General features: G+C 42.7%; 1 protein-coding gene across 14 annotated transcripts in view; it reads left to right on the top strand.

Moving 5' to 3' along the window:
• Positions 1–673: 673 nt before the first annotated feature.
• EXOC6 (exocyst complex component 6) overlaps positions 674–24,271 on the top strand; it is a gene marked incomplete at its 3' end in the record, with an annotated part of 98,324 nt that continues 74,726 nt past the window's right edge. For 7 of the 14 annotated variants that reach the window (XM_081863208.1, XM_081863207.1, XM_081863209.1 and 4 more), the window contains exons 1-2: positions 4,134–4,290; positions 23,275–23,446. In XM_081863208.1, the coding sequence (XP_081719334.1) occupies positions 4,208–4,290; positions 23,275–23,446 (255 nt within the window). In that variant the 5' untranslated portion in view covers positions 4,134–4,207. Of the gene's footprint in view, positions 959–4,133; positions 4,291–23,274; positions 23,447–24,271 lie in introns of those variants that run through there. The other 7 variants (XM_081863211.1, XM_081863213.1, XM_081863218.1 and 4 more) reach the window with 4 other exon arrangements.

The following is a 24,271-nucleotide window of genomic DNA, read 5'->3' as shown; positions in this document are numbered from 1 at the left end:
CCCTCTGCTTTGCCTTATCCTAGGGGTCTATTTCTATTTTACGGATGTGTTATTTTAAATTTAAAAAATATCTTTATTGAAAGTTCAAAAAGTACATAATTATATGTGCACTAAACGTGGTGAGACATAAATACAGTGGTACCTCGGGTTACATATGTTTCAGGTTACAGACGCTTCAGGTTACAGACGCTTCAGGTTACAGACTCCGCTAACCCAGAAATAGGACCTCGGGTTAAGAACTTTGCTTCAGGATGAGAACAGAAATCGCATGGCAGCAGCAGGAGGCCCCATTAGCTAAAGTGGTACCTCAGGTTAAGAACAGTTTCAGGTTAAGAACGGACCTCCAGAACGAATTAAGTTCTTAACCTGAAGTAACACTGTAAAAGAGAGAGAGAGAGAGAGAGAGAGAGAGAGAGAGAGAGAAAGAAAGAGAACCTGTGTAGAAGGGAAAATAAAGTGGGGGGAGGGAAAACCCCCCAAAACTGTATACTTTACAATGTTGTTAATTGTACTTTATGGATGTATAAAAATATTTTGCACATGCAGTGTTTTAGCTAATATACTGCCTGTTACATCAAAATGGGTATGTATTAAGAAGACCTGGCTTCAAGGAGAAGACCGAGACTGGAGTCATAAGCAAAAGGTTACCAGCGCTGGCAGAGGAACGACAGCTGTGACAGCACTTGCGGGCAGAACGTCTTCAGGACTGCCAGAGTCAATCCAGGGTTTGTTTTCTCACCCCTAACTTTCTCATTGCTGAGCATTTTTCATTTCAGCGGTAATAGTAGGAGAGGAGAAGGTCCTCCCTTAACACTGAAACAGTTCAATATTTGACCATGGCTATAAATACCAGCCCAAATGCAGCAGGATTTTATGCAGAAGAAAACAAAGATAACGTATATGAAACTGTTCTTGGCGAGATCAAGTACTTGGAGCTGCCTCTAGGAATCACTTTAGGGTAAGTAGCATCATATCGCAAAGAATGCACTTTATTCTGTCCTGTGGGGGGTGGTGGTTTTATTTATTTATGTTTGGTTATACAGAGCTATCCTATCATTCCTTCCGACCTCAGTAGAGGTTTAGCTGTTCCTAAAACAACCAGTAAAAATGGACACCTCTGAAACTGAAGCACATTCCTTGATTTTAATGAAATGTGTTGTCTCCATGAAAAGTATTTAGGTTCCATAAGTTAAGGCAAGATTCTTCCTAAGACTCAGTTTTTCTGTTTAGTGGTGTTATTTGGATTTCTGTGCTGGAAGCAGCTTTGCATTGGGGCACATGATTTGCTGATGGTATTGCTTTGGTTTCTGTGAATGTATACTCTTTATTTCCCCTGCTTTCGGAGTCTAAGAAAATGTTATATTTGAAAAATAGGTGCATGCCCCCATCCCCCCGTCCAACCCCAGGGAGTGGATTACATTTCATACCCATGCAGATATAGCTTTGATGATTAAAAAGTATTTGTGCAGCTAGTGCAGAGTGAATTACCGAAACGGTTGACATTCATAGTAGCACATAGGCTAAAATACAGCAATTAGCAAATAAAAAAGAAATAAAATACATTTGCGTTTCCATGGCCATATTATATATTTGATTACAAGGTATCATATTCAAGTTTATTTTTAGTACCCGACAGAGGTTTTTTTAAAAATAGCATGGCTCTGCTGCCACAAGGATCAGTTTACAAAGATGATTCTGCTAGAAAAACTATGAGAGAGAGCCAACTACCGTAAGTCATACTCAGAGTAGATCCATTGAAAGCAGTGGACAAACATTGCACATCACCCAGGATATTTTTATTTTCATGTCACAGTTTTAGCAAATTTAACTTCCCCCCTGTTTCATATGTTCTTCACCCGATGTAAATAGAGTGGAAAAGCAATTTTTTAATATCTATTTGTATTTCAGTCAGGGTAGAACGTTGTTGAAAAATTATGGAAGAACCATAGTAGCAACACTGCCTCCTTCCCTCCTGGTTCTGTGAAGATAGGAGGATGTTTCTTGGATTGCCATATGTCCTCTTTTTCTAGGACATGACCTCTTTTTAAGGGGTAAATTTTCTGTCTGGGTGGAATTCTTGAATTTGCCAAACTGTCCGGGGGTGTGGGAGCAGGCTACTTTTTATGTTGTTTTGGTATATTTTGAAGGGACATTGTAGATTGCACCTGCTCCCCCTCCCCTCCTGCCTCAGGCACTGGCAAATGTGTCTTTTTTGTTGTTGTTGTTCTTCAAAATATGGCAACCCTAACATCCCTCTGGAGAGATGCAGGTGGCGTTGTGGGTTAAACCACAGTGCCTAGGGCTTGCCAATCAGAAGGTCGGCGGTTTGAATCCCTGCGATGGGGTGAGCTCCCGTTGCTCGGTTCCTGCTCCTGCCAACCTAGCAGTTGAAAGCACATCAAAGTGCAAGTAGATAAATAGGTACCACTCTGGTGAGAAGGTAAATGGCGTTTCCGTGCGCTGCTCTGGTTCGCCAGAAGCGGCTTAGTCATGCTGGCCACACGACCCGGAAGCTGTACGCCGGCTCCCTCGGCCAATAAAGCGAGATGAGCGCCAGAACCCCAGAGTCATCCGCGACTCGACCTAACGGTCAGGTGTCACTTTACCCTTTAACATCCCTCTATCCAGTTGACCTGTTTCTTCCTGTTGCCCTTTCCTCATCTGAATAGTGTTTCATGTTGAACTGCAAGTAAGCATAGGAGGATGTCAACTGGGCCTAGCTTTAAGAGAAACCAAAGCAATTTAACATATATATTTTTATTTTGGTCCCTGCCTTTTTCAGTTCAAAGAGCTTGTACTGCCTTACCCTCTCTCCTTCTTACACCTATGAGGTATTTACCAACCCATTTCCAGATACAGTGGCTCAAAGTGATAAATGCAAATAAGTATTTATCAAGAAAGTGTTTGCGCTGTCAGTGTTCTACTCTGGGATATGTGAAGGCATTGTTATAAAAAGGAGAGACCCATTGAGAGAGTACCGCTTTACTGTAGGATAACTAGACACCCATTCCACCCACCTCTTCTAAAGATAGAACTTCAGCGACCATCTGAGGGCGTTTCCAGACTGCCGATATTTTCAGGTGGGATTCAGCCCACATACCGACAAATCCAAGTTGTGGAGGAGTGGGACCTTTTCTACCACAAACCTCGGACGTTTGCAATAAGGAAAGCGACGCAAAGTACCTCCCCGTAAACAAACAAGAGGGGACGCTCATTCAACAGCCAACATCGCCCGTCTAATATCTCTGCAGACCAATCAGGACGAATGCTCAGGGATCAGGTCGTCTGGAAGCGCCTCCAAGTCGTTTTAGACGAGCGCAGACCAGTCCTGTAGAGAGGTAGGAGCATCTAAATGTGTGATGCCCCTCCTCCCTCCCCGGTTGGGGTTTGGTGCGCCGACCTCTGCCTAGGACTGGGCTGTCAGGCTGGGTAAGTCCCGTTGGACTCAGCAATTCCATGTAAGCAGGCTTCTTGCCCAATACCTCCAAGTAGGCGCGAGCAAGACTTACTTCCAAGCATAGGAGCCAACTCCTGGGGGCCGAAGTCGCTTCGCCCCCTCTAATAAAATATTTGACGGGATCACCCACCCAAGTTAATGCACATTGCCATTTAGATGGTGTACGTGCACCACGTTACGTGTTCGATTGTGCAGGAAGGGGCTCACCTGCCCCTTATATTTTATTCAAGTTAGCACCCTTGCTTCCAAATACGCACGCACAGGATCGGACTGCAGGGACAGGTTGGAGAAAGGGAATTAATAGGCGCGGAGCTGGGCAGAGCCTAGCGCTATGCGCAGAGTTAGGCCCCCAGCCCATTGGCTGCAAACAGGCTTTCTGGGCGGGGAAGGACGTCCCCTTGAACTTTGTGCCACTGACTCCAAATTAGGAGCTCCTTGGTGCTCAGCAACCCCGCGCCTTCCAGCGCCTCCCCGACCCGCAGCGAGGGAAGGCTCCTTGCCCCAGCTCCCCGGCTGCCACAGCAGGAGCGCCCCGCGCCCCAGTCCGGACCACCGGGCGCCCGAGGGAGTTCTGCAGGAGGCGGGCACCTCCGAAGGTCGACGGCTCCTTCCGGCTCGCTGATTGGCTCGCTTCCTCTGCGCAGCGGCTCGCCCCGCCCCTTCGAGCCTCCCTCCCCCGCGGGCTGCCTAGCTTTCCTCGCTCTCGCCCTTTCCCTCTGCGCGCCTCCGCTCGCTTCCCTCCCATCCAAGATGGCGGAGAGCCTGCCGGAGCATGAGCGGATCCTGCAGGAGATTGAGAGCACCGAGACGGCCTGTGTGGGACCCACCTTGAGGTGAGGGGGCGGGGGAGGCTCTCCCCGGCCAGGCCCAGGGGCTGCACGTGCCAGGCTGCCCCCTCTGTGCGCTGCCCCCCATCTCTCTCTCTGGTTGCCACAGCAGGAGCCAGAGCAATGACAGCTCCTCCCAGGCACACGCGCACATTGGCTGCGGGGAGCAGGCTCTCGGGAGAGGTGCCCCCTTTCCTACCAAGTCTCAGGAAGGGAGATTCCTCCGAGCCTTTTAAGTCCTCCCTCCTGTGGAGTTTCTTGCCCTTCCCAACGGCTTGGGGCGGTGGTCTGTCTTGCTGGTGCCCCCTCCCCCGTTCCTCTGTCGTCTTTCTCTCTCGTGTATCTTGTCTATTGTACCTACTTCAGCCTGACACTTCACCTCTGCCCTTTGCAGGCTCTTCTTTAAACCGAAAAGAAGGGGAGGGGGAGAGGTCTGCCTTCCTCCTCCTCCTTCCTCATTATCTGACAGCTCACCTGGCCTCCCAAGACAGGCATATCGGGTTAATCAATAGTCTGAGAAATTCAGTTCTGTGCTCCTTGAAATGAGAGAGAAAATGCACTCCTTTAGAGAAGCTGCATTTGGGTTTCCTGAGTTCTGAATTTGTACTAATTGCCTGTATTTGGAGACCAATGACCTATCAAATGAAGAGGGGAGACACCTTTTTGGAAAATCCTGTTAGGTGAAATGCTAGGGTGAAATGGGTTCGGTAGTTATCCATTTGTCCTGACAAATGTCACCACCTTTTAGATTTATTACTGAAGTTCCTCTGCAACTGATATTGGCCTGACTTTTTCTGGCACTGTATTTGTTTTGCTTAATTAGAGTATCCCTGTAGCTATCATGAAGATACTCTAATACGTTTGTTTTTAATTTTTTTGTAGCTCTCTTCTGCCATTTTTGTTTTTTGTTTTCCTTGGCACTTGCAAAGCTTACATCTGATAGACTCTGGTTCTTGCCTCATCTTGTGTGAAATAGTTGTGAAATACCATATATTGGAAGGAACATAAGAGTTGGATTTCATATTACCCATTGTGGTTGGAGGAACAGTTTGGATGTTTGTATTTTTTTTGGACCTGTGAAAGCCAGTGGGTGTGTCTTGCTATTTATGTAGTCACTGGACTTGTAAATCGGCTTCCTTTGAAAGTGTTGTGTTCACTAATCTTATGTGGAAACTAGGCTGCTCTTATTGTTTCTCACTACAATGTCCTGATCCTAATTACATGCTGTATAGTTGCAACCTGTGCCAAAGAACTGGGGCAAATCTTTACTAATTACTTATTGCTGCACCATCCAGTGGGCATATCTCCGCAAAGATAAAGGTGGCTCTCTGGTGGCTAGAATAACTTTAGGTCTTAGTGATTTTCCTCCCCCTTTCATCTTGCTTGCAACACACTTCTCTTGTGCCATGGGACAGTTCTACAGCATGAAGCTAGGATATATTTTGGTGGTAGATGTTTCATCGCATAGTGGTTCTGATATTTCATTATGTCATCTGTCCAGACCAGTCATTCTCAACCTTGTTGTTGGACTACAACTTTCATCATCCCTGATCACTGGTCCTGCTAGCAAGGGATGATGAGAGTTGTCGTCCAACAACACGCAGGAGCCCAAGGTTGAGAAAGGCTGGTCTAGACTGAGGATATGTTCGATTCTATTATTGTGTTTAGGTAGAAGATGCTGTGCCCCATTTCTCAGTGCTTGCTTGTTGAATTCACAAAAGAAATATTAAATCGGGAAATAATGAAAGAGTGTAAGGATGAGGAAAAAGTGGGGTGATGTTCAGAGATAGGGCTTGCTTTCCCTGTTAGCAAAGGTTGAAGGAACTGGGTATGGTTAGGCTGGAGAAGAGGATGGGGGGGGGGGGGTTACATGATAGGACTCCTCACTTAACTAAGGACCATTGCAGAAAAGAGGGCAAATAGTTGCTCTCTGCTCCCCAGAGACGTTTGATTTTGGTTGAACAGTAGGATAAACTTTTAATGGAGAAATTTGGCACTGGGACCAATTACTTGGGAGCAGAGGTATCTCTCTTGCTGGAGGTCTTCAAGTAGAGGTTAGACAGCCAGCTGTTGGGTGTGTGTGTGCGCGCGCTCTAACTCTGCATTTCCTGCATCCAGCAAGGGGCTAGATTGCCAGCAAGATCCTCTCCAAAAACTCTGCTTCTGTACTCTATTTGTGCTACATGCAGGCTCTATGCTCTTTCTCTTCTGCTCTGGCATACTGAATCCAGTCAAAATCTTAAACAAGCTGTCAAGCTCCACTGAGGTTGGAAGCCCATTACAAAAGTGAGCACACTCATTCTGTCGCCAGAACTGAAGTTCCTTAAAGCTGAAAAACAAATCAATACTTGCCTTCATGAAACTTTTATTTTCATTATGAGTAGACAAGTCTCCCAAAAGCAATTCGTTCAGTTCCCCGTTACAGTAGGAGGGATTGATGCAGGGACACCAGCTGCACAAGGTTTGAAAGAAACCCATTTCTTTCATTAGGTTTTCTACAGGCAAAGTGTCTGTTGAGTTGTTAGCCATATCTATCATCTATCTATCTATCTATCTATCTATCTATCTATCTATATCTCAGGCATAGGCCCTCCAGATGTTTGGGACTACAATTCCCATCATCTCTAGCTAACAGGACCAATGGTTAGGGATGATGGGAATTGTAGTCCCAAACATCTGGAGGGCTGGAGTTTGCCTATGTCTGATCTATATCTATCTATCATCTATATCTATCTAGGTTTCCCATTCTCGCCTAAAAAAGAGAAACAAATGTTCTATATGCCCAGAGGAGGTTCATGTTGTGCACACTGCTTATTTGCCTTTTGTAGAATTATGAACCACTGGAAATGCTGTGCGTAAGTCAGCTGTGTAGGCAAATTTTCTGTGGAAGAGATTCTTGCACAATATGATAGGAAATCCACTCTTTGCCTGGTAAAGTTTACGACTTCAGATTTGTGTGTGCAACAATTTATTATATAACCATTGTAACAATGCGTTACATTGTAAGTAATGGGTTACATCTTGCTACAACCAACTATGCTACTAGCACTGGATATGTTGAACAACTTATGTTGCATTTAAAACATATATTTTGTTCCTATCAGTGTTTAACTAGGCTTGTAGAAACCCTCTTAAAACTTTTGAAATAGATAGATATTTATCAAAGCTGAACCTGTTGCTTCCTGCCAGTATTTAATAAGGTTATATATATATGCACTACTGCAGTATGAAAAGTATTTAAGGCACTTTCTGCATTATAGGGCAAAAAGTGTATTGGAACTTAGGCTAAATATTTACTGTGAACAAGGTTTGTGTGTGCATGTGTGTATACTCTCTCTCTCTCTCTCTCTCTCTCTCTCTCTCTCTCTCTCTCTCCCCCCCCCCCCACACACACACACTCTCACACACACTTTTTTCATTTTAGTACAAACAGCCTTTAGCAGATATATCATTTAGACATAAGGATCTGGTTTTCTAATACAGTCGGTATACCTTGAGTCATAAGAAGTTGCTTGCAGAGACTGAAACACAGTATTCTTCACTAAAGTGCATTGCAAGTCTGCAGGTAGAATGACATAGTATGTACAGTAGTGACTTTGCAAAACTAAATACTGATACATTTTTTAACTGTAGCTTTGGGAAGAAGTTGAACAAGTGAAAATTACTTTGCCACCCGCGTATATCCATGTTTTCAATTTACTACTCACCAACTTTATACAGTATAGTGAAATAAGGCAGGGGTCTAACACAAGATGATCTGAGATGGGGAATTAACTTTAGCTTTTGGGAGCTTGGATAATGGTTAAATTCTTTGGAGAGCCTATTTCCGGGCCTTCATTCCACCCCTGCCCCAATTTATGTCTAGTAAGCATGTGATATTGTTGTCTCCCGTACTTCTCTGCTGGAATACCTTTTATGTTATTTGTTGCACTTATGCTTCACCTTTCCCCCAAGGAGCTCAAAGTGCAGTACAGTGGTACCTCAGGTTACAGACGCTTCAGGTTACAGACGCTTCAGGTTACAGACTCCACTAACCCAGAAAAAGTACCTCAGGTTAAGAACTTTGCTTCAGGATGAGAACAGAAATTGCGCAGTGGCGGCGTGGCAGCAGCTGGAGGCCCCATTAGCTAAAGTGGTGCTTCAGGTTAAGAATAGTTTCAGGTTAAGAACGGACCTCCAGAACAAATTAAGTTCTTAACCCGAGGTACCACTGTACATGGTTCTCCGCCCAGTGGCGCAGCTAGGCAGGGGCGGGGGGGTGGCACAGTGGCTACTGGGCATCGGGGGGGGGGGCTGCCTGGCAGCAGGAGAGCTGCAGGGGGGCAGAGCCATTGTTCATCCTTCAAAAATGCTAGCTATTTGGAAAAAGATCAACACCTTTGGTCCACCCCAGGTGCTGGCAGGGGTTGCTACGCTGCTGTCTCCTCTGCCTCATTTAATCACCACAACAACCCTGTGAGGTAGGTTATGCTGAGATGTCACGACTGGCCCATTGAACTTCATGTATGAGTGGTAGTTTGAACTCTGGTCTCCCAGGTCCTATTTTGACACACTAACCATTCCCAGTTATTTTTTTCTGAAAGTTATTTTTTCTTTCTTATATCATAGTCTAAAACTCCCCAATATCCATTTTTTTTGAAAAAGAAATCATGCAGAGTTGTATATTTGCTACTGCTGTGTGAATTAAATTAAATTAAATTCAGGTTACAGTTATTGAAGACATTTTCCACACTAAAAAACAGTAATTGATACCTGGGCTTCATTGACTCTAGGTTATTAGTGAAAGATGGAAGCATAAGACAATGGGCCCATGTTTTCTAGGTCAAAAACACCAGTACATTCTTGCAACAATACTGCATTCAAATTATGTGGCGATGCTTCACTTAATGCTCTGTAATTCTCAGTTTCACAACAGAACTTCAAAGCAAGTCATGTGTGTGCTTAAGGCACCTGCGTACACATTGCTTTTGTTGATGTTTGGATGTTCAGTGAACTTGAGAAGGATGGTATAAGGACAGTCATTACCTCGGGCCCCAAGAAACAATGGTCCTGCTCAAAAGTGGCTCTCACAGAAAGTGAGATTTCACGAAGCTTGTTTTTCAGGGAGACCAAGCAGTTCTAACAGGCACTTGGGATGTTGTTATGATTCTTTCCCGGTGGTTTCATCACTTAATAGCACCCAGTATACCATTCGCTACTATGCTTCGCAGTAGCCTCTTTGCTGATTGTGATTGTGTTCTCTGAGGCTTTCCCTATGCCTGTTTTATGTCTGCTTTGCTCAGAATTGGCACAACACCATATAGAATCAAATATCTGCAGGGACAATGTTTTCCTTTGACTCTTCTTTAGATGGATTTAGGCCACACTAAGCTCTGGAGTCACTACAGATTTCAGCATTGCATTTTGCTTTCTTCAGTGAAACTGAGGCAACCATCAGAAATAATAAAGGTTTTGGAGTGAGCTGATAGGAGAAACATTAACTTTAGATGTGCAGTGGGAAAGGGTGTAATTTCTAATTCCACAGCTTAAGATAAGAAATATAAGAAATATATTTCTAATATAAGAAACTGGTAATAGAACTGGCAGAGGATTTAGCAGTCAATAGCTGGAGACGATTTACCTGTTTGTTCTTACACACACTCACACTCACTCACTCACACTCAAACTCGTATTGGGAGAAATCCAGTTGAATACATTTGGATATACTTTCAAGTAAGTGCTGTTTGTGAGAGATACAAAACAGAAAAGGTATTGGAGCCTTTCTTCTTTTCAGGTTATCTCTAGAATGGAAACATAATCTTTTTGGACTCATGGTGTTGATAATAACCCAATAACTTAAGAATGGAAGAGCAAGAAATTAAAAATAATAATTGTAGTTTTTATTAAGTTCTATCATACTGCTTGAGTGGTGGTCTTCGCAATACTGGGGGAGGAGGATTTTTGCTGAAGCTCTGTAAATATTCCTTTATTTCAAAGACGATTAAGCTGAGCAATATTGTTACAGAGCCTTCGGCTTTCTTCCTCCCTGCCCTTTTATATTAAAACCAGCTAGGGTTGACTTTCACTGCTTTGTGTACTCAGATAAAGAACATTTTTCCAAGGCCTCTTGCTTGCTGTAGAAGGAAATTCTCTTTTGTAAGGGATTTTCTTTTCTGTTGTAACCATTTCCAGAAGGCTAGCACAAGCTACCAGGAGTCCTGGGGCAACTTAAAGACAAAAGGTGGCATTCAGCTAATATTTTTTGCAGAGTCGACCTATTGAAATCAGTGAACCACTGAGGACCACTGAGCCAAATTATGGCACAAACTTAGTGGACTGTGTGGTCTGTGAAAGCTTGTGCCACAGTGAATCTGCTAGTCCTTAAGGGGCCACAAGATTCTGTTGTTTGCCGTTCTGCCTGGAGTAATGGAATGGCTAAAACTGTCCTAGGCAAGGTAAGTGAGGCATCTACCAGACAAGCGAGGTATAGCTGTCTAGTTCTAGTAGCCCAATTGCCTATAAATAACCCTGCAGTGTGTATTTACCATTGCTTCCTCTGTCAGTGCTAGAGTAAGAGGAAAAATGTCTCCCTGTGCAATGGAACTCTCGCTCAACTGCATAGGATTAGGTTCTGCTTTGTACAAATGTGTACATAAGGTCATCTTTGCTTCCTTTAAGAATTACTCTGGTTTGGGTACTGTCAGTCTCGGTTTCTTTAGCTTGCTGGCCTCCACAGAATATTCAAGTTCTGTCAAGCTCTGTTATTTCAGCTGTTAAGGTTTTGCAATGTCTTATGTATGCAAATTTCCTTTTAATAAGTGACAGAGGCATAACTGTGCACAGAATTGAAACCCAACATTTGAAGCTAGAACTCCAGCGGGTTACAATGACCATGGGGGATGGAGGCGATATAAATCTCATTGCTAAACTGGTACAATAACACACACCCCTCTAATTTTGAATTACCACAGTTCAAGAAGGACACTGACAAACTGGAACGTGTCCAGAGGAGGGCAACCAAAATGGTCAAAGGCCTGGAAACGATGCCTTATGAGGAACGGCTAAGGGAGCTGGGCATGTTTAGCCTGGAGAAGAGGAGGTTAAGGGGTGATATGATAGCCATGTTCAAATATATAAAAGGATGTCACATAGAGGAGGGAGAAAGGTTGTTTTCTGCTGCTCCAGAGAAGCGGACACGGAGCAATGGTTCCAAACTACAAGAAAGAAGATTCCACCTAAACATTAGGAAGAACTTCCTGACAGTAAAAGCTGTTTGACAGTGGAATTTGCTGCCAAGGAGTGTAGTGGAGTCTCCTTCTTTGGAGGTCTTTAAGCAGAGGCTTGACAACCATATGTCAGGAGTGCTCTGATGGTGTTTCCTGCTTGGCAGCGGGTTGGACTCGATGGCCCTTGTGGTCTCTTCCAACTCTATGATTCTATGATTCTATACCTGGTGGTGTTATGGGCAAGACTGGCATCTGAGCTGCATACGTTTGTACTGTATGCACAGATGTTAGGAGGTGGGACTAGTCAGCAAGCACAGTTTTTTGTTAGGACTATGTAGTGTGACATGGCTGGTGTGTTTAACACTTGGTTAGGTCTAGAAAGTAGCTGGTATTTGGGAAAATCATGTAGAATAAGTTCACTGCCTTCAATGTTTTGGTCTGATAATACATTGTATACAATCGTAATTTTACAGGTGCCTCTTTGATGTCAGTGGGTTGCTGTTAGTAAGTCTTAAAAGCTGTTGTATCTAGAGTCTAATCTGTCCTCTAGCTCTTAAGCTGAAATTAATAGTTTTAGAGATCAAGTATAGCAAGTTCAAGTGCATGGCTGATATACTCCACACAAACAGCTAGGGAAAGTCCTGTCTAAACATGCTGTGTGCTGTGCTTTAAAAGCTTTTTATTTTGCTATAGTTTCAATAGTTGTGGCCAAATATTGATCTGAGATGATGTTAGTTGATTCCCACAGTTATAAATGTTGATTTTAAGATTTGGTCACCAAAATGTTAACGAAGTACCGGTAATTTAGTTTTTCTTTGCCAGCAGAAAGAGCACAAGGTTCAGTTTTGCCCCTGCCAGTTCATCCACACAGTACTTTCATTTAGTTAACAAGTGACTACAGTAAAGGATGCTTTATAACTTGTTTTTTAGGTCTGTGTTAACTAACATTGTTTAAGTGCATGTCTAAAAGTATAAAGAGTAAATGTGAAGATTTGCAATGGTGGGTGTACACTAACCTGGAAGCAAGTCATGTTTGGCTATATTTCTCTTGTTGGTTGTATACTTAGGGCAAACTTGCTTTTGCCATGGTGTGATGCGCATAATCATGCCTATACAATCATATACTATTTTATGTGTTTTCCATGTGTGCTTTAGGAAAGTTTTTATTTTTGCTTTAAAGACTTCATCAGAGAAATGTGGAGCTGCCAACAAACAATATGAAATGTTGATTATCCTTTTAAAAAAGATCAGAGACCTGATAAAATTAAACTCGATAGATTTTTATTATGCACTGTGAAATAGTGAACAAATGCTCCAGTCTTTCTGACTTTCCATGCATCCTAGTAAATGCTTCTTCATTTCACCAAACCAGTTTAGTCTTTTACCCCCCCCCCCACTCCTCCTGTGTCCCTCATTCCATCTGAATGTACATTTAGATAGCAACTGACCCTGTAATCTGGATGAGTATTGTAATGTGCAAACGTGGCATAGGTGATGTCCTTGAATACATGGAAAATAGACTCTTTCCCCTTGCTCTCCAAGCATCCTCATGTTCATTGTTGGTGAAGCCATTTATCTTTCCCCTTCAGTGGTTCCTTTCACCTCCAGCACTAGGGTTGAGCTAGGTTAGTCAACCTCTCATTTCATGAAACAATTAAGACAGCAAATGTCTCATTGGCCACTTTCAGGTGCTCCAAAGCATGGCACAAAAGCATTTCTCTTCTGTGGAATCCAAAGGACTCATAGAAGGAGAAGGACTGTTTTCTTATTGTTCTTTAGGGGTAGTTAGCGATAGTCTCTTCCTGCTTCTGGCTGCTCCCAAACATAGATAACAAGTCCTCTGTGTGTATCAGAGGACTCGAGGTGGGAATGGGGTCTGTGTCTCTTCCTTGCAGGGGCCAACCCACTCATGCGGCAGGTGGAGAAGATGCACTGAAATCTCATTGCTTGCTTTAAAATAAAACAAGTAGAAATCTGGGCCGCTAATGGGTAGCAGGCAGTGGCTGTTCTGCAGGACTCAAATGGGCACACTGACTGCTTTGTTCCTGACACAGCTCTGTTCCTGCTATACATCCTTTCTCAAAGCTTCGTCTTTTTGTTTACTGGCTTGTGCCAAAAGAGAGCTGGGCAGGCTAAATGGCCTAAGGTCCACTTTTTTTCTTCTTGCTGTATTACTTGCTGGATGCTAATGGAAAATGTCCATTTTGCAGAAGCGTGCTAGGAAGTAATATTGCTCTTAATGCCTGAACGATGATATCATGGAAGCTTGTTTTCATGTAGGAAGCCGGTAAAGAAATGGCACTGTAAGATAAGCCACCAAAAGAGGTTGCTGTAAGAAGTGAATGTGTAAGTTATGGGAACTTGCTTTGTGTTGGGGTTTCTGTGTTGAAAGTAAATTATGTGGAAATGGGTATGCTTCCAGGCCCATTCAGGAATGTTACTGGATCCTGTGACTGCATTTGCTGGAAAGATTTCCGTGCTGTCACTATTCAAGTATTGATCTGCGGCGTTTGCATCATTGTGCCCAGAAAAGAGCATGAGCTTAGTTGTCACAGCATAAATTACAGATTAATACCCTATCTGTTTCTTGTGAATCTTACTATTCATTGCAAGGTTGAGATAACAGAAATAGTGAGACCAATCACTTGAGTAGTAGTATAATTGTTTATGTCTTCGATGTCTGATCGGAGGGTGCTCCACAGGGCAGGTGCCACTACTGAGAAGGCCCTCTGCCTGGTTCCCTGTAACTTCACTTCTCGCAGTGAGGGAACTGCCAGAAGGCCTTCGCAGCTAGATCGCAGTGTCCGGGCTGAACGATGGGGATGCTCCTTCAGGTATACAGGGCTTTAAGGCCATTTAGGACTTTAAAGGTCAACGCCAACACTTTGATCTGTACTCAGAAACATACTGGGAGCCAATGTAGATCTTTTAGTGTAGAATCAAGGCCAATTTTCAGATATTTTTCTGGTAGTATATGTCCGAACCTATTCTACCAGTTTCCCATTCGTAAACTTCTTGTTCATTTTTTATCGACATATCAAGAGGAGCTTAAGCATTAAGCACAACATTGCTAGGTGTGTTTGGGTGTTCTCTGTCTGGCTTGATTTCTTACAGGGGTTAAGTTGAAAGGGTGGTGACAAGAGGAATTAAGATTTGTGAATATTTTAAAGCAAACACTTAAATTTGTAAACAGCTTTCCCGTTAATGGAATAGTTTAATAACTTGCTGCAAAGGTGGCGCTGCATTTGGGATGTAACCAACATTAATCTGATTCAGAGCAAACCCACTGATATGAATGGACATGATAAATTCAGGTTCATTCATTTTAGTGGATTTACTCGATGAGTAGGATTCATGTTGGATGCAATCAGTTGAAGGGAATCTTTGCAAACAGAATGTGGGCTTCAATGTCTTGTTCTGTTACAAAATGGCAAACTTGCTTATTACTGGGAAGGCTTATTGTATAAAATTGGTAAGTAGCACAAAAGCTTTGCAGGAAGAGGCATCTCCTTGCTTTGCGCTGTAAAAACAGGAAGAAGGAAGTCCATTGCAAATCTGGGTTTACTGATTATCCGTTGACATTTCACTACAAAGGATGTCCATTAACAGCCATCAGTGTGATACATGCTTATCCAGACTGAACAATAACTGCTGTAGTGTCACTACTACAGAATATTGACCCTGGTTATAGGAAGCAATGTTAACTAACAAACTGTACTCAGCCCTTTCCTGCTCATAGAAACAGGATACTATTAGTGAGAACAATTCACAGAAACTGCACATACAGGAAAACGTGCCAAATCAGGCAGAACTAAGATTAATAAATTATCTTCCCCTGTTTGCAAAATTTAAGCAGATTCCATTCTTTAGGCATGTTGTAATCTTCTAAGTAGAGCAGTGACTTATTTTTTAACAAGGATGGAAGAGATAATGCCTGCAAGTAGAAAGTCTGTTTAGGGATTGAGAATATGACCATATTAAATCGGTTGTTGAATTGCAGGAAGCACCTGGGCACCATTTTAGGAAAGATTTTAAGGGTGTGTGTTCAGAAAGCTACATGAAATACAGGAAAAATTAGCATCAGGAGTTGGTGATTAGTCACAAATGTATGTTGGTAGGTTGTTAGAGCAGAAACTGTGGCAAGGCTTCCTGAGAAATTGCTGCAATAATGTAATGTTGTTTTTGTTTTTTGTACTGTCACATTTGGGTTATGCTAATTATGGTTTGGACAGCATCCAATTTGAAATGCAGTATCTTGTGTGTGTGTTTCAGGGTCCAGTGAGCTTTGTTTGAATATTTGAAAACTTCCCCTTGCATGCACAATTCAAGGTTACGGTCTAATAGCAGTTTTGTTAGACAGGCATGGAACTAGAACCACATTTTGATAAGCTTTTGTTACTTTTGTTTCTGTGTTTCAGCAGAGACTGGTTGTATATATGAGGAGGCTGGATCAACGTTGGGAATTTGGTAGTTAGAACAAACAAAAGTTTGTTAGCAGCCCTGAGGATAGGCATGGAGGTAGGGTTGTTCATCAGGGCTGCTACCGAACTCCTGCTTGACCCCTTGGCTTTTATGCTGTGGGGTCCTGTTACTCATGTTGTTTAATATCTATATGTACCTACTAGGTACGCGGGTGGCACCGTGGTCTAAACCACAGAGCCTGGGACTTGCCAATCAGAAGGTTGGCAGTTCGAATCCCCACGACGGAGTGAGCTTCCTTTACTCGGTCCCTGCCCCTGCCCACCTAGCAGTTTGAAAGCACATCAACGTGCAAGTAGATAAATAGGTACCACTCTGGCAGGAAGGTAAACAGCATTTCCATGCGCTGCTCTGGTTCCCCAGAAGCGGCTTAGTCATGCTGGCCACATGACCCGGAAGCTGTCTGCGGACAAACGCCGACTCCCTTGGCCAGTAAAGTGAAATGAGTGCCGCAACCCCAGAGTCATCTGCGACTGGACCTAATGGTCAGGGGTCCCTTTACCTTTACCTACTAGGAGTAATCATCCAGGGATTCAGGACACAGCATCATTAGGATGCTGATGAGGCCCAGTATCTCTCAGTTTGAATCTGGTGAGGCTATGCAGGTGCTTAACTTATGCAGTGATGGGCTGGATGAGGGCCAATAACCTGAGGCTCAGTCTGACAAGAAGGAGGTGATGGGGTGGCTGTTCTCATGTTCAAGAACTGGGAAGATGTCCTCTTCTTGACTAAGTTGCACTGCTCTGAAAGAGCAGGAGCATATCCTGGATCTAGCTTTGCGTATGGAGGCCCAGGTGGCCTTGGTGATGTGAGTGCCCATGCCCTTGTGACGCGGGTGGTGTTGTGGTCTAAACCACTGACCTTCTTGGGCTTGCCAATTGGAAGGTCGGTGGTTTGAATACCCGCAACGAAGTGAGCTCCCGTTGCACTGTCCCAGCTCCTGCCAACCTAGCAGTTTGAAAGCATACCAGTGCAAGTAGATAAATAGGTACTGTTGCGGCGGAAAGGTAAACAGCGTTCCCATGCACTTTGGCTTCCTCCACGGTGTTCCATTGCACCAGAAGTGGTTTAGTTGTGCTGGCCACACAACCCAGAAAGTTGTCTGTGGACAAACGCTGGCTCCCTTGGCCTGAAAGCAAGATGTGTGCCACAACCCCATAGTCGTCTTTACTGGACTTAACCATTCAGGGGTCCTTCACCTTCACCTTTACCAGTTGGCTTTACTAGCTCCATCTGTCTGTGGACTGGGATAGCCAGGCCACAATTATTTGTGTTCTGGTATGCTCCCAGTTTACTCCCATTAAGTCAGCTTTTAAAGACCTCAAGTGTTTAGTGATGGTAAACGTTCGGCTTCTGTCAAGAGGGATTTTTATGTAATTGGGGTTTTTATGTGACCATCTCCTTGTCTAGTTGTGGATTGAGATGAGATTGAGCTTTGGGTCCAGCAGAATGATTTGTTCAGTCGCCTTAAAAAAACCAAAAAGTTGCCCAGAATCTGTTTAAGGAGAGGTCCATCACTGTGTGAAAGTGAGATCCCAAATCCCTGCATTTGCCAACATTTCGCATCTTCTGATTGAGTTATTTTATTTAATAAATTAATAAATAAACAAGAGTACATGTGCCAATGATGAATAACTTTTCGGAGAATTTTCTTGTACCCCTGATTATGGTGCTTTATCCCATAATCTGGCCTAATGTGCATCTGTAGTATCCCAATCAAGATCTTGTTAATCCCTGGCATTTCCACATAGGGCTGGGAAAGAGTCGTGACTGAAACAAATGGTAGCTGCTGCCAGTCACTCAACCCTGAGCTAGGCAGACCAATGGTATAAAGCAGCTTATATGTTCCCTTAAGTGTTGCTGATTCATTTTATTCAGTAAGCCACACCTTGTGTGAAGGAGTGCTGCCCCCCAGTGTTCACATGATATTGATGAACTTCAGTGAATAATAAAACAAAAGCATAGTACAGTGGTACCTCTGGTTACAAACTTAATTCGTTCTGGAGGTCCGTTCTTAACCTGAAACTGTTCTTAACATGAAGCACCACTTTAGGTAATGGGGCCTCCCGCTGCTGCTGCTGCGCTGCCAGAGCACAATTTCTGTTCTCATCCTGAAACAAAGTTCTTAACCCGAGGTACTATTTCTGGGTTAGCGGAGTCTGTAACCTGAAGCTCATGTAACCTGAAGCGTATGTAACCCGAGGTACCACTGTACTGCATGAAATCCTACTATTGTGGGGCTTTCTTATCAGCAGAATTTTTCACGGATAGGTAATGAAGTATTTGGATGAAAAGACAACAAATCCTATGAATTTGAAATGCTGCAAGTCTTTCTTTTCTCAGGAGTACAGGCTTGGAGGAAATGGTAAATTCATAAAGAATATGGGTTCTTCTCTGCATTATCTGTTAATTCAAATGGAAAAGGAGCAGAAAAGAAGATTTGGCATTGTTCAGAAATCACTGCATAGTAGGTTTAGATGGGCAACAGAAAGAAGTATAAACAAAGGTTGTGTATAAGTAAACTGCCTAACAAGAGTTTTAAAACATGTGAAAAGGAAAATGGGTCAGCAGTTTAATGTTAAGACTGATCATATGTAACTTCAACAGCTTGTGTGTGCTATGAATGGGGTAATGCACAACAATTCATTTTAATTTAAGATTTTTTTAAAAAAGCCTCCTTGCCAACAGCACACAAGATATGCAGAGTGCATTAAAATGAGCCCAACATGAACCAGACTTTTAAGAAACCCCTTTATTCTTCTAAGTGACTGGAGGGTGAACAGCGGTAGTGTTTAGTGAACTTCTTGCTTCTTCTTTCACTAAAGAAAATATAATTTCTAATTTGTGTTTACTCATACCCATTAAATATTGTTTCATATTTCCCTTGGATCACAGAGTTTGAGACAATACAAATGTGTGTGCTGATAGGCAAAAGGTTCTCTTGTTTCATGAGACACTGCAAGAAATCATGTATTATAACTCCCACAAGATGGTGCTATTTCCATGTGTAGCACAAAACGGCTATGGACAGTTGATTGCTTTATTCTGTACTACCTTCATATTGAACAGCAAATGGCCTGTGAAAGGGTGGGCACTTTTATACATTGTATACTGTATTATGATCTTTTTGGAAAGACAGGATGCCTTGAGACAACACATTACATCTATAATGAAAACTTGGAGGACCTTCATAATACAGTATAAAACTACAATCTCCTGCAGTTTATAAATGGTGGATTTTCACTTTTCTTTTTGCTATCAGGAACCCATTTTCTTTTCTTTTTCTTTTTCTGTGTTGGTGTTCTGCCTGCAAAATGGGGCCAATAATGCTTTGAGAAAGGTGGGGTGCATTGTAAGGACACATATAGGTAAGGATCACAAACAACTGGTTTAAGTAATTGTATTCAGGAGGCTGTATCAGTTTTATTAGTATGTATTTCCGATAATTTTCTGGCTGGCCTTCCCTTTGCTGTAAATCACTGTTGATTTCTCTGTTTTATATTTCCCCCTTAGTTTCCATAATTGATTATTCCTCTATAGATAAGTATCTACAATATTATTATTATTATTATTTTCAATTTATTACCCACCCGTCACCATGAGGTTCCAGGGCTGGTTTCTACAAATTAAAATTCAGTATTAGGAACAGTTAATGAATTACAGACATAGGAATAGAGTGGGTCCTGAAAATGATAGCTAGATATAGATAGATAGATAGATAGATAGATAGATAGATAGATAGATGTGCACACCACCCATCTGACTGGTTTGCCCCAGCAACTCTGGGCAGTTTCCAATAAATAAGAAACACAGTAAGACACCAGACATAAAAAACTTCCCGAAACAAGGCTGCCTTCAGATGTCTTCTAAAAGTCAGATAGTTGTTTATCTCCTTACATCTGATGGGAATGTGTTCCACAGGGTGGGCATGACTACAGAGAAGGCCTTATGTGTCAAAGGCCAGGGGTGTATCATTTATTTATTTATTTAAAATATTTTCTTGATTTACAAAAGTGTGTGCAATCTCTCTCTCTCGTATCCCCCCCCCATGTAACATTTTTTACAAATCAGTTTCATTTGTTGAGACACTAGGAAGAAAAGAGGGAAAGGGGTGGAGGGGGGGGAAAGCTGCTCTGAGCCCGGCTTCGGTTGGGGAGGGTGGGATATAAATAAAATTTATTATTATTATTATTATTATTATTATTATTATTATTTTATTATAAAGATGGGTGGGGATGAGGTCGGGTGGCGATGTTTCTATTTTACTTATTATATGTAGGGTTTGGTGTCAGCGTTGCTTGTGCAGGTTCTTCGTTGTTCACTTGTGTTCCTTTGGTGGTGAGAGAGGTTGGGGTTGGCGTATGGTGTGGTTATTCATTCATTTGTGGTTGACTGTGGTGGTCTTCGTTTTCATCTTTAGTATATGGCAGAAACTATGTAATGTAAGCCAGACACACCTCTGTGGGGAGGGAATTCCCCACAGAAGGATGCCTTCTCCTGCCCCCCCCCCACCCTGAACCTCTGAGCGCAGTGGAACTACCAAGAGAAACTATTCTGTGGATCTTAATACTGGAAAGGGTCTGTAGGGAAGGAGGCAATCTTTCAGATATTTGGGGCCAAAGTCATTTATGGATGCATAATGTTATGGCAAACCATGGTTTAGCTTGATGTGAGTGAATCTAGTCTCCTCTCCAGAATCCCTCTATTTTCCTGTATGGCTCTCAGTTTTCACTAACCATCACTTCCTGTGTTCCCTGCACCAGCAAATTTTGTTTAACATTAACCACTGTTAGTTTAAAACGAACCATATACCTGTACCACATTTTGAAGCTGGCTCCTCTTAACCAGAGATCGCCAACCTGGCACACTCTAGATGTGTTGAACTACAACTCCCATCAGCCCTAGCTGGCCTGGCAATGGTAAGGGATGATGGAAGTTGTGGTCCTAAACATCTGGAGGGCAATACAGTAGCTTGCATTTCATTAAACATTAACTGTGGATAGTGGTGTTATATTGTTCGGTCACTGGGTGACAGTGGGCTTGATTGTATTTGGGTAGAGTTGTGAGTTTCCTGTATCTTTTCCTGTTCTATTTCAGAGAAGACAAGGAATGTTTACCCCCCTACTTCTCTGACTGGTGCATCCTCTAAACCTCCCATGACAGCAGCTGTAATTGTTTGGCGTTGTTTTGCCTCTTACTGTGTTTTGGCTTCCAGTGGCTTCCAGTGACTTGAATTTCCCGTGTCTGCCAATCTCTGCTTGTTCTCATTTCCCATGCTCCTCGGCCACACTTCCATTCCTCTTTTGTTCTTCCACCAATGCCCTTCCTGCATATGTTCTGCTTCCCTCTGCCAACAGACACATTGGCTTGTGAGTGAGAGTGTTTTTTCCAGTCTCACTTGGTTGATTTCCCTGCTCTGCTCAGCAGCAGAGTCAATGCCATTTATAAGCTTGTATATGCTTGTGTATATGCATTTACCCAGAGACATTTAGAAACTGATGCGAACAGCAAACGCCGGGCAAGACTCCCTGAGTCATTGTTGCTGGTGCAAAGGGGAAAATGTGTCTGGTATCTTGAGAGGAAGGGACGTGGGTGGCATTGTGGTCTAAACCACAGAGCCTAGGACTTGCTGATCAGAAGGTTGGCGGTTCGAATCCCCGCAATAGGGTGAGCTCCTGTTGCTCAGTCCCTGCTCTTGCCCACCTAACAGTTTGGAAGCATGTCAAAGTGCAAGTAGATAGGTACTGCTCCAGCGGGAAGGTAAACGGCGTTTCCATGCGCTGCTCTGGTTCACCAGAAGCGGCTTAGTCATGCTGGCCACATGACCCAGAAGCTATCTGTGGACAAACGCTGGCTCCCTTGGCCTATAGAGCGATATGAGCCCCACAACCCCAGAGTCGTCTGCGACTGGACTTAACGGTCATGGGTACCTTTACCTTTATTTTAACAGGAAGGTCTATTGAGATATTAGGGGGCAACGGAGACTCTCCTACCCCACCAAATTCAGTCTTCAGCAGGCCACCTCCCACCTGACTAACCTTACTTCCACCCTGTCCACCTCCTTAGTCTCAGTGTTGCTTTTCTAGAGCTCAGCATTGGTTCGAACGTGGTGCTTACCAACCCCAAGGTTGCAGGTTTGATCCCTGAATGGGACAGCTGCATATTCCTGCATTTCGGGGGGTTGGACCAGATGATCCTCAGGGTCTTTTCCAACTCTAAAATTCTATCGGTCTATGAGCAGGGTGGAGGATGTGAACAAAGCAAGAATTAGTTTGCTCTGCTATTTCATGCCTTCCGTTCTACTAGTCTCCATGGGCACCGGCTGACTCCCATCTGGGTCTTTATACGTACATAACTGGAGTAAAAGCTCATCCCAAAATCTGCTCTGGACCCCCAAAATCTTCACTGGAAGGTCCCTCAAATTGCCAAAGCAGATTTTGAGGGTATGCCAGGGAGCCATGGGGACTGAAGAGAGGAAGGTGAAGCCCCACTCTGGAAGCAGAATCCATGTTCACTCTAGCTCAGACAGCTTTGGTTACAGCCTAATGGAATCACTGTGGTTAATGCTCCATTTTGATGCAATTAAAAATATACATATAAATTCCATAAGCCATGTGTACCTTTTAATGGGTAGAAAAGAGAGTGTTGTAAAATAAGAACATCTAAGAAAGTGATGATGAATCTGATATCTGGGTTTTGAGCATGTCTGTGCTAAAAATTGGTATTGCCCTATATTATTTATGTTATTTTACTTCTGTTTGTCTAGGCGGGCTTTCCTGGAAGGAGTGAGGCAGTACAATGGACCCAATTTTTGAACTTTTAGAGACTGAGCAGTTCGCATTCATTCTCCGCTAGGGGGCTGATTGTGCAAGCTGATTTTGAACTGTATTTGCCTAGTGGCATGCAAAATGATGAAATATGATCTAGCATAGTTGAAGGCCATACATTTTATATAGCAGCAATTCATCTATTTTAATAAATGGCTATTTAGGAGATGTTTGTTGTTTGGCATGCTAAGAGAAGAGCACTAAGGTATGAATAATAGAGCTGAGATTTGATTGGCTGAATACCTGACTTAATGAAATTAAGTCTTAGTTTATTCTTCGAGCCTTGGGTTATGTGTTTCACTTCCCAAAGGCAATTTTGACAGTATTGATAACTGAATTAAGTGGCAAATTTATTAATTCATGTGTAATATTGGATTATTAATTTTAAAAACAAATTTGGAAAAGTTACTGTTATTAGTAAAATTCTAAAAGCCTGCTAATTGCTAACTCAGATGTAATTATTTATATATACTTGACAGGTCTGTATATGATGATCAACCAAATGCACACCAAAAGTTTATGGAAAAGCTAGATGGATGTATACGTAACCATGACAAGGAGATTGAAAAGATGTGCAATTTTCACCACCAAGGCTTTGTAGATGCTATTACAGAACTTCTTAAAGTAAGGGCTGATGCAGAAAAACTCAAGGTAAGGTGTTAGTTATGATTACAATTACTGCAAAGTAGTGAAAAAAATATTCTTCATAATCACACATTCCTTTTTCGAATATACTGATACATTTCTGTGCCTGGAACATTTTAATTGGTGTAAATATCACAGTGGTGAAGACAGAATAATGTAGTTCCATAGCAAGATTGTGGATGTAAATATTTTAGGAAGTTTAATCTATTTTTTTAACAAGTACCCAAAATTTAGCAGGCTTTCTCCTTTCTCAAGCAAATGCTTCTCTGCTCTCTCAAAGGGCAGCTGGAATTGTTGGGATTCTTTAGAAAGATGTTGTGAGATTTCCTCCGAAGTAAATGGTATAACTAGTCCCTTTAGCTCTCTTTACACATTTGCAAGAAAAATATGCACACCAGACAGAATGAGCATAGTTCACCAGAGGTTATGATTAGAACAGCATTATATAAAGGATATTCAGATAACAAGAGACCAAATACAACATCAATGAGGTCATTGAGCATCTTTGTTCAGAAATTAATGAGTTTTTTAATAAACTAGAATGTGCTCCCTTATTATGATGACCTAATGAGTCACTTAATATGTGGGAAAGTCTGAGGTCGAACACTGCCTGCACCTGCGGCATTAAAATGTTGCTGTGGCTTGGAGATTTCCACGTTTGATGTTAATCAACCACCCAGTGTTTGCATTCAGCAAAGTATGAATGTTTAATTACCGTAAAATGCAATCACCATTTCTTGCAGACAATGAATGGAACATAGAGCTCATTGAGGTTATCAAAAAGGGACCAGTGGTCAATTGGGTCAATGATTTGAATTGTTTGACAGACCT

Source organism: Podarcis erhardii, assembly GCF_964252035.2.
Source record: "Podarcis erhardii genome assembly, chromosome: 5".
NCBI lineage: Eukaryota > Metazoa > Chordata > Lepidosauria > Squamata > Lacertidae > Podarcis > Podarcis erhardii.
The sequence above is the reverse complement of the archived record's forward strand: the minus strand, read 5'-3'. Positions and strand labels throughout refer to the sequence as shown.